The sequence below is a fragment of the Belonocnema kinseyi genome, chromosome 4 (assembly GCF_010883055.1).
Source record: "Belonocnema kinseyi isolate 2016_QV_RU_SX_M_011 chromosome 4, B_treatae_v1, whole genome shotgun sequence".
NCBI classification, from domain to species: domain Eukaryota; kingdom Metazoa; phylum Arthropoda; class Insecta; order Hymenoptera; family Cynipidae; genus Belonocnema; species Belonocnema kinseyi.
In genome coordinates this window covers 136,895,435-136,906,977 of record NC_046660.1, presented here as the reverse complement: position 1 = coordinate 136,906,977, position 11,543 = coordinate 136,895,435, and the positions used below count along the sequence as shown (strand labels likewise).

Below are 11,543 nucleotides of genomic sequence, written 5' to 3'. Positions count from 1 at the left end.
TCCCTAACCTCTTCCCATTTTCGCATCTCTTTTTTAAGCTCGGCTATTTCTCTCCTAATTTCTCGTTTCCTTTTCTCTCCTTTTTCTTTCTTTCGTTTATCTATATTACCTATGTCATCATTTCACGCAATTGTCTTAACATTAACTTTTCAACTTCTATTATCTCTCTATTTTAAACGTTCTCCTATATTGACGCATTTCTCATTATTTTTCTGGGTGTAGAATTCTTCCTCACCTGAATCCATCAAAAACCGTAAACTACGTACTCCGTAGCTACTGTCATTACAGCGCTACCTTATTCTGCTACCGTAATTTCTGCCGTGCTTCCCTCCCGTACTTACCTCTTCCTAAGCCTCCCTGTAACCTTTACTCGGCTGCACCTGTCTCCCCACCCTGTTCCTCACGCCAAACAATCTAACCTCTCACCCTACACAAAACAGTCCCAATCTCCCAAAATATCAAACAACTTTTCACTTTAATTCTTTACAACATACAAATCCTAATTAACCAAACCCCCTCACATACTCTTCCTATCAACTCACCTCAAATTCCACTGCAAACTCACTACAATGAGCAACACTCCATCACTCCTACCTAACGCTTTCACACCAGAAACGGAAGTCCAACTCGTCCTTGCTTTTTAGATCCTCGTTCCAAAGTGCAATCCAACCCGATAATTCAGTCAACAATTTTAGTTTTAAAAAAGAGAAAAACGACACTGACGACAAAAACTACAACAACGACAACAGGCAGAAAGTTACAGATGTAAAGCTATTTTGTTTGATTCAGGTTGCCTAAAGGGTCGGCATTTGACGAAATTCGGAAAATCCATTTTTCACGTAAAACCAATACCCTTTTATTGATCAGAATATAAAAATGTAACAATCGATTAAGATCGTTTTTTATTGAATTCTTATTTATTAGAGTTTAATGGAATTGTCCAAATTTTTATCTGCAGTTTTTAATGCCTGTCTTTATGTATGCATGCATGTGTGGTTGCCTGCATTTTGTGATCACGCTAACCTTTGAAGGATTTATCAAATCAGGTTAGCCTTTAATGCAAATTCTGAGCCCATTTTCTCTATGAAAATTTCTTGAACTAAATTTGTAGATCATTTTTTGTTCTAAAATATCAGTTCAAAATCTTTTAATCGAGAAACGACCTTATATAGAGATATTAGTTAAGAAACGAGCGTGCTGGCCGCAAGTTAAAACTCATTCTTTACTTTCAAGGTGGATTACTCGAAAAATATGGTCAACTTAGGCAAAATGTATATCATCATTCTGCTTGTAAATTCTATATACTATTTGTCTCTGTAACTGCATTTTTGTCCAAAGAAAGCTTTCCAAAATAATCATCAGAAACCATTTTTGGGTATTTATCTACTCAGTTTAAGGGTCTTTTTAACCCTTTATCCCAAATAAAACTCATTATATATCATTACGCAGTACCTTAAGGAATATTTATGTGAAATATAAACACTTTACCATTTTTTTCTGCAAAAGGATCTATGAATTTGAGCAGCTTTTAGTCTGAAACTTTTTATTTTTCTACCTTATCTTCATAATCAGCGACCCCAAAATCTAAAAAAATAGTATTTTTTCGCTCTGAAACTTAATATATTGAACTTATTGTACTTTATAATATATATTTTTGAGCTTTTGAAAACAAATTTAATCTTAAACATAGGAAATCTGTTTCATTTTTATCCTCTCAGTGCGTATGTGAAACAACGCGATGCAAAAGGTTTGATAAAAATTAGCTAATCGATAATGGGTTCTGAGGTTTTTAGTTTTAGCGTTTAACCTTACATCTCTAATGGGACTGGTAGAAAATGACAATCGAATTTTAACTATTTTTTAGGAAGCGCGTAACACCGTGATGCCAAGAGAATTGAGAAAATTGTCGGCTTTGTTTCTAATTGGTATTAATGTTATGTCTTCATGTGAAATTTGGAAAAAAAATATAATTTTTAGAAGAACTTGTAAATATTAATTGAAAAAGGGCATCACAAGAAATTAATGAAGTTTGACATTCAGAAGATCGTTCTTGTTCTGATTTTGGTTTGCTAGGTCAGAATTTTCTGTATAGGGCATTAATTAATTCTGTTTTAGGAAACGGAAGAAAGTAAAGCGTCAATTGCATGGACGGGTATTGCATCAACTTTACTGCCTCGTTGTATGAGAAGTCATCGAAAGTTTAGAATACCATCAGATTAAATATTAGAAACTACATTTTTTAATTACAGATTAATTTTAAAAAACCTACGAGGATGTGACCTTGTCGCTTGAGATGAAGTTTTAATGATTTTGAAAGAGCATACAAAATAGTAGATAAAACGCTTTAAGGTGCTTACAATGACTGAGTGTTTGAACACATATAAAATACGTCTATAAGGATGAATTGCTTACTGTAATACAGTCAAACCTGGATTTCGTGATCTTCCATTTAATGTTTCCAAGCATTTAAGCCGCATGGCGGTTATGAAAACAAGAGAGGGATGTAACACAGGAAAGAGCAAAAATTTTCCGTTTCAGTTTAAAATGAAAATGAAAATTACTTCTTAGAGCTATGAGTTGAGAATTAAAAAATAATTAAATTTTATAACTCGAATATGGTGCATATCCTAATAGCATGGAAAATTCCACAAACATGAATTATCGTTATTTTTATTATTATCAATAAATATCGTGCAAACCGTAAGTGATAGGTCAACATCAATGTCAGTTTGTTATATGGATATCATATTTTAGGGTAATATATGTGTCTCAAACCAGATAACAAAACGACTGCACTGTGCGAGCATTACGGGTCGCAGGCGTGTGGATAAGGCCGTGATCGGAGAACGCGGATACATCTGACATGCGCAGTACTGATTTTTGTGCATTTTAAAATTATGTAGCCCCATGTATCAATTTAAAAACATACAGGAATCACTAATGCGCCTGACAGAGATGTTTACATTCTCCCGTCACCGCTGGAATTTCTTCTATCAATTTGAATTCAGTTTAATTTCTTGAAACTGTAGTCCAATTCGGGCCTTCTATACCTAGAAGTTGCAGCCTTCTGGGGTAATTTTTTTCTAATGTTTCATGTTACACACTTTACCGAAATCAATCACTACTTATGTAAAAAAGCTATTTCCTAAATATCACGACGTTCAATGTCGTAAATAATTAATATAACTTGTATCTCAATATACGGAGTATATTTAAGTTTATACATATAGTGTTTCATTAATTGTTTTCGCGGATACCTTTTACTTCTATCAGGTATCTATCTATCTACTTTTTACTTCTATCCGTAAAACTTTAAAATAATTTAATAATAATTTCGAATAAATTAAAAATATGTAGTGACATAAAACAAATGCTTAAATAAGAGCGAGAAATATTCTAACTTTTCTTAGTGCGGTGGTAAAATTAAATTAACGCTAACGCGCACGAATGATTCTTAGCCTAAAATTCAGTGGATTCTAGTGACGTAAGCAAAGTTTTTCCTACCCACGATGGCACACACACATATGTAATTAACTCCAGCCTAATTTAGACGCTCTCAAAGGAAAACTAAGATACTTGGAGGATCGAAGTCGAAGCCCTCCTCATGAAAAATGACACTGGGGGCTATATTTTCAGCGAAAAAGAAGAACCTGCAGTCGTCGTAGAAGACGCAGCTTTCAAGGCAGCACACAACGCATCGATTAGCCACAATCGCAAAGCTAAGTCTGATCTAATTTGATCAGTTCACCCTTCTGAACTGAGGTAAATCCGAGATTGCGTAATCTCTAAAGAAGTGTGGAATGAATCAGATAACGTGTATATGCAAAAGGGTCTTTGACGCATGGCTTTATTACTAAAGTAAATTACACACTAAAAGTTACAGAAATGCGTGTACCTGATGGATCATTTTTCCAAATATTTCGATACCATAGGCAAATTAGAAGACATGGATGTTGAAATAAATAACAAACTATTCAAGATTACGATTCTCAATTCCTTACCTAACAGTTCAGAGAATTTGCGTTGGGCCATAGAGACGCGTGATATATTACTTGACGCAGATGACCTGAAGGTTAAAATTCTCGTCTATGATCTGGACAACTAAACGATGTTTGCGAAACAGCAACTCCCAAGATGGATATCATCGAAAGGAGGTAAATTCAGCGGACAGAAATACGAGAGAAAGCAGAATTCAGGCGGTTCGTGAGTGAAGTATAAGTGCTGGTTTCATGTAAAATAAGGCCATAAAGAGGCAAACTGTTAAAACAAACAATCTTCTAAACCAGATGCCAAATTTGTAAAAGGAGCCTATTTTTTTAAGATCACGGAAGTCATAGAATCAGTGCAAATTTCAGAAAACAGCAAGTATAATCAAAAATTGTGCTTGGACAGCGGGTGAACTTCTCACCTCTGAAGCAATAAATCATCGGTCACTGATTCTAGAGAAGTTTAGGGTGGAATAAAATTGGACAGTAATGCGGTCACGCAGGTAAAGGCCAAAGGTGAAGTCAAAATAATGACATCGGATGGTAATAAAAGTAGGTCTATCAAGCTCGAGAACACTCTTTATGTCTCAGACATGTCTGGGTATTGATATGGATCGAACCAAGGAGAGATTACGTCTTCCTCAATCTGATTATATCCGAGATATTTTAAATAAATTCGGAATGTCTAGTAGCAAACCCGCCAGCACTCTACTTGCTCTCGGTACTAAATTATCAATCAATTCGGAAGAGAACTCATCGGGGGCACTTATGTACTTATTTATAGGAACACGTCCCGATATTAGTCACGCAGTCAAATCCTTGAGTCTGTTCAATAGATGTCAGCGTAAAGCTCACTGGGCGGCAGCCAAACGTACCCTAAGATATTTAAAAGGTACGATCAGTCTCAAACTGTTTTACAGAAAGGATGACGAAAATTTCAGATATAATGTAGATGCTGATTATGGAAATTGCATAATAGATGGTGATATCATTGGAATCGTGGAATCAAAGAACAGTTGCCCTTTCACCGACCGAAGCCTAATACATGAGTATTACAACATGACCTGTAAAGTTGACTTATTTGTTAACGGAGAAAATTATCACTGACGTTCTCACGAAATCTTGGGCAGCCTCTAAACATGTTTTCTGTTCCAGAGAACTCGGTCTCGGAACTCAACTACTTCTAATGTTTTGTGTTAAACGCTTCACTGAAAAAAATCACTTTTGATGTCAAAAAAAGCTCTTTCCTAAATGTCATGGCGCTCAATATCGTTTATAATTAATATAACTTGTGTCACAAGATACGAACTGTATGTGCGTTTATATATACAGTGTTTCATTGATTGTTTTGGGGAGATCTCTGAATTCTATCAGAAGCGTTAGAATTCTCCAGAAATGTCTCTCAGTCATATACTAAAAAACGAATAAAATTACTGAGACACAATTAAAAAGCCGAAAAATCGAAGCCGATGATTTTTTTGATATTAATTTTAATATTTAACTAAATGGATGTTGCAAAAGAAAAACAAATTTTCAATATATTTTTCAAAACTATAAGTTAATGAAAAATTATTATTTAGGAATATACTGCAAAAAATAAAGTTCTGCCTTATGCATTATTAACATTAACAGTATTGTCTGATGAATATATTTTGATTTGTTTATGTATACTATTAATTAATTAATAAAAATTGTAGCGATTCATGCATGGATTGTGCTCCCATAGTGCACAGTTTCACGTATCTCTTAGGATTTAAGAGATAAATTTTGCTAAAAATGGCAATAATGGGAGGTTCCTCTCAGGTTACAGTGGAATTAAGATTTTGACTTTCGTATGAAAATCCATTTTCTGTCAAAATCTTAATGAGCGAGAAATTTTCGTTAGGAGCAGCTGACATTAGCCGATTTTGTATCGCATTGTTTAATGTTTATGTTTATAAAGAATTAATTTTGCCAGATCAGGAATAGACAAAGGAGAATCGTTAGAAATAATAAATAGTTCAGTTTTTATTTTAAATATAGAATATTTGGCAGACTAAGACCATTTCTGAGAACCAAAAGATCACTCACTCGTTTATATAGACATTTTTGTAAAATGTAAGATTTAATGCCTCTATTGAGTTAATCACTTTACTGATCCGAAAAGATCGGACAACGATCTGTCGCGATTCACTGCTGCTCGCACACTTATTTTCTCAAGCGACAAGGCTATCATCATACACTCAAACTGAGAAATCACGATACTTAAAGCATTTCTTTAAATAATAAGGAAACTGAAAATAGCTTTGAAATAGGCAATGTCGATAAATTGAATAATTTTCAATCGCAGAAAATCTCATAAAGGCGCCGTGCTCATGTGCACATAGTAGTATCTCACTTTCTTTGGCGAGCGGAGCGAGCTGACTCGGCGTCATTGCGTGCTTGCTGCTTCCTTTTAATGACGTGTCCTCTACGGATAAACTCGATTCAACATAAATTCTTTGCTTAAACGTTGTTTGAGTTACCTTACCTACTCCTAGCATAGGTTCAACAATGAAACTGTAAGACGAATTTTGCATCTTGAAATTAAATTCATCAGTTTAATTTTAGAGCTTAAAATGATGCACTACACGTTGAAAATAGCCCATTAGAAAAGCAAACGTTTTCGATAATGTAAGGTAACTTCAAAGCCTACTCCTAAAATTGTATAACGTACCAGTCCATGTTTAAATGTTTATAACATCTAAATAACAAAGTGTACAAACATTGGTATGATTATAAAAATGGTCACCCTCGACGCATTTTATCAGATACAGACATGAAAAATATTCGGGTCAGTGTTCGTCAGGAATATCAGGATCTGCAAGTGGTAGTTCAATTTTAGGTTAACTTTGTGAAATAATAGTGTTATATAAGAGACAGTTGGGGTCCAAAGAATGTTTGAAAATTTCCAAAATTACGGGAGTTACGTCATGTTGAATTTCGGCATCGCATTTTTTTGAAATATTTATATTACTGAAACGATTGAAAAAATTTAAATAAAAATAGTAGGTGTTATAGATGTACGTGTACGCTTTAATTTAAAAATTATAAATTTTTTTAATTTTGACCAAAAAAATGTCCAAACAAATTTTGAATTTAGTTTTTCGTCAAGAAGGGAAAAAATTTCTCTTATCATGTTAAGACAATTGAATTCCTTATAATTTCACTTTTTATTTAAAAAAAAATAATAATAATGGTGACTTCCAGATCATGAGATAATGTCAATTTAGTGGGACCGTGCGCTGCCACCGTGGTGCTCTCCCAGTGTCGCACAGAGGGCATAGAGCACATTTTTGGAGCAAACTGCCCGACACATACCATTTATTTGAATACTTTCAAATTTATTAAAAACAGATATAAATCGATGTAATAAATAACTAAAAATTATTCTCACTAGGTTAGATTAACAAAAAAATGTTAATAATACTATAAGGAAACTAATGAAAACAAAACTAGTTTTTTCGTTAATTGCAATGATTAGTTACTTAAATTCATACATTTTGTATGATTTTTTATGAAATATTGACATTAAAACCAATTTTTTTACAAAATCTTATATTTATGATAAAGAATTTTTGACGCTGTGAAAAACATGAGAAACAAGGTGTTAGGTAAGACAGTACTAGTTCATTTCACACACCAAAATTAGTCACTTAATAAAAATATTATCGCAATGTCTATTTGTTAACAGAAATTGTTTATGAACATTATTGTTTATAATTATTATAAACACTCAGAGAAAAAGTTGTCTTGAAACAAAAGTACCAGCTTGTTGGCTGCAAGATTAGGTGAAGATAGGTCGCATAATGATAATTTTTGCTGCAAAACGATTGCTTTTCAGACAAATGAAAATCCTCTCAACCTCAAATTCACATTTCGTCATTTTCAGTCTTAAATCTTGTTAAGGATAAGGCTAAGGTATGTAATTATTGAAGAAAAGATGCCGCGAATAAATTATTTTAATCCCATGCAAAGAGAAAATATAGCAAAGTCGATATAAAAAAAATGTCGGCATGTTTCAGAATTAATTACTGAAACGTTTTCTGTTGGTTTAGACAAATACATCTGTACCGCATGTCGATTAGAAATAAAAAATCAGAGACCTTTTTCTTCATTTGATGATGAAGTGAAGCATTCACCTCAATCTGCTGAAGACTCTCCTAAAGAAATTAATTTTAAATTGTTTGGAAATTTACCTCAATTTGATGACGACTTTTTCGAAGAGTTAGAAGGAGATGCCGAAAGAGAAAAAGAGCTTTCTAAATTAAATGAAATCTCACAGATTTGAGAAATTTACACCATTGTAAAGAGTAGGGATCTTCGAACAAAAGCTGCACAAATTCGGAAAGTGATTGAGATAGAGGCAAATCTCAATTTACAGTGGGAAAAGGCCTTTAAGTACATTGAAGTTGATGCTAGTTAGAAAGGCATGGAAGCTTTAAATAACGAAGTTAAGAAGCAATTGAATAAAAAAATCAAATAGATCCTATGTAGTCCAACTTTTGACGATGGTATGAAAAGGTTGGGAAATTCGGAAAATAAGAACTGGCGTGTCGTACAATTCAGCGCATAAAGCTGTACAATTGCCCACGAGTTAAAGACTTTTAGTATAAATGTGATGTGAGTCGACAATTACCTGGGCAAAAAGGCTGTGTCTCTGTGAAACAAGAAGATGGCTCTAACAAACTGATACAAAAACGTTTAATTTTAGGAAACCTGAAAGAAGTTTATACGAACTTCAAACTGGTCTTCATTTCTTTTTTAATTTGGTCGATCTTCTTCAACATGAATTCATTGAAAAATTTCCAAGCCAATTTTTGAAGGACTACATAGATCCTCTTGAAGTGGGGGTATTTATAATACTCTTTGATTTTTCGCAAAGTTACGAAACTGTAATTGAAGATGCAATACAGAGTGAATATTTTAATAAAAAATATATTACTGTGCATTTTACAGTAGCTTACTTTAAAGAGGATGACAGACATGTTTGTGAAAGTTATGTAATTATTTCGGAAGATCTATATCATAATACTAGCGCAGTTCATCTTTTTAAAGAGGGAATTATAGCTGACTTGAAGATAAAGTACGCACAAGTCCGAAAAAAATTTATTTTACCGACGGTTCAGCATGCCCGTACAAGGACAAGAGCAACTTTATCAATCTCACATATCATCAGCGTGATTTTGGAGTTGAATTACGCCGGGGGTCTTTGCTAGATATCATGATAAAAGTCCATGCGAAGCTTAGAAGCGAGAAGAAGAATAAGAATCTTGACAGCACTCAGAAAGCACTCCAATATGTGAGAGCAAAGGGTAATTCACATAGAAAGCACTCCAATATATGAGAAGCGAGAGGAACTTGCTCAAAAAGCACCCCGATATATGAGTGACAATGGGAAATAACTCAAAAAGCACTTTTTGTTTGTTAATCTAACCGACTGTGAATAATTTTTAGTTTGTTATTACATCGATTTATGTCAGGTTTTAATGAATTCAAAATTCTTTAGATAAATAGTACGTGCCTGTCGGTTTTCTCCAAAAATGTATTCTTGTTCCACTGTGCGACACTGGGAGAAGAGCGCAGTAGTAGCACACGATCGCACTTTCATCACATTGTCTCCTGATCTAGAAAAAAAGAGAAATTTTTCCCTTCTTGATCAAAACCTGAATTCAAAATTGTTTTGGACATTTCTTTGGTATCAAAATTTTTTTAAAAATTTTGAATGTTGCATTCAAAGCGTATAATTTTATCTATAACGCCTACAATTTTTATTAAATTAGTTCAACGATTTTAGAAAAATAAATATTTTTAAAAAATGTGATGCCGAAATTCAACAAGGCGTAATTCCCGTAGTTTTGTAAATTTTCAAAAATGCTTTAGACCCCAGATGTTTCTCATATAGCATTAATATTTTACAAAGTTTGCCTAAAATCTAACAACCTCTTGCAGATCCTGATATTCCTGACGTATACTAACCCATTTGAAATATGAAATTTCACATGCTTTCGGATAAATTTGCGACAAAATGTGCGTATGAATGTAACGTAGTTCATTGTGCATTAGATTTAGCGGCTTACTTCCCACTGATACACATTCGTGAAATTTATTGAACTTATTATAATTTTGAAGCAGGTAGGTAATCTGGTTACTGCTTTTCTAATATTAACAATATTTGGTTATGAAAACATTTCCTATTATTACTGAATACTTTTCCATAAATAGCATGTACGCAGTTTATGAAATATTTATATATTCTTGTTTAATAACCATGTGAAATACAAAATAATAAAATATTCATTATTTTTAGTTTCAAAATAATACACATAATTTTATGTCTACCACTTTTCTAATATAACAACGTTCAATTATGACAACATTTTCTGTAATTTCTGAACTGTCTGTGAATAACTGTTGTTCACTACAATTTTTGCGTAATATGAATTTTTCGAATGGTAACCTGAACTAAGGTGAACATTAGAAAATTTGAGATCACGCAAAAATTATTCAAGTAAACTGTTCTTACCTCCTAATACACACTTCTAGTAAAAAAATCTTGTAGTTCAAGGGAGGGCTTAAGGGTCTTATCGGACTACAGTCTGTGCAAAATAAACTTAACGAAGCCTTTGAAACACCCGTAAAATCTCTTAGTATGTAGACCCGCCCCCGGCAAGCGGGGTTCTTCAGGAGTGTTCTCTATTTCCCTAGCTTCTTGGGGGACCAAATTGGCGGCACACAAAGAACTAATAAAATCAATAAAAAGACTTTAATAGTGCAGACTTATGAAACTGATGAGAACAGTTGTATTACTACGGTGAAAGAACAAGTAACGAGAGTCTCCGGAAAGAAAATTGACCGTAATGGTGTACAGAAAAGGAGACCTTGCTTAGTGCGATCTACAAACAGTAGTAAAGCCACTTCATACAGGGCTTTAGCTGCAGAAAGATCATCTGGAGAAACTTTTCAGGTTTGTTTGCCAGATAAGAGAAAGAAAGACTCCAAAGACATCCCCCTGAACAGGTAGTTTCAAGAGCAGAAGCCCCTGGCATTACAGAGCCTCACTAAAGAGCAGATGTTTAACAACGCTCTGGTGAAAGTTGACGCTGCGTCGTATTACCTTGAAGCTAGTCTAACCAGCAACGAGTTGGACAGCCTGAGGGAGAAAGTCTCTGAATAGATAGACCCGTTACCTCGCAATAGGCATGCCACCAAATTCAACGATATCTTCATCATGTCGGGGACCATTCCCGAAAGGGATAGGGGTTTAACCCAAATTATTTCTGTGACTAGCTACATGGGTGCCTTCCAGCCACCTATGAGAAGTTGAATAGGGAAAGTTGAAGGAAAAAGCTGTACAGGAGATGATGAGTTTCTGTACCGGAGCTTCCTTTTTTAGAGAAATAGGGGAGGGGATGGTCATAAAAAGGAGAGAGGGTGAAAAGGGTAAATGTCGTGATAAGGCAGGTGTTGGGGCTGGGAAAGAGATTGTTCGCAAATGATTTTGTAAGAAGAATAAAATTTCTTAATTCACTAGTGATG

The 11,543-nt window shown here is 34.1% G+C and overlaps 1 protein-coding gene across 1 annotated transcript; it reads left to right on the top strand.

Annotated features, from left to right (window-relative positions):
- Positions 1–4,526: 4,526 nt before the first annotated feature.
- LOC117171127 lies at positions 4,527–11,181 on the top strand. The gene is made up of 3 exons (XM_033358179.1): positions 4,527–5,052; positions 10,778–10,971; positions 11,059–11,181. Exons 1-3 carry the CDS (start codon positions 4,527–4,529, stop codon positions 11,179–11,181), a joined length of 843 nt encoding a protein of 280 aa, XP_033214070.1.
- The last annotated feature ends 362 nt before the right edge of the window (positions 11,182–11,543 follow it).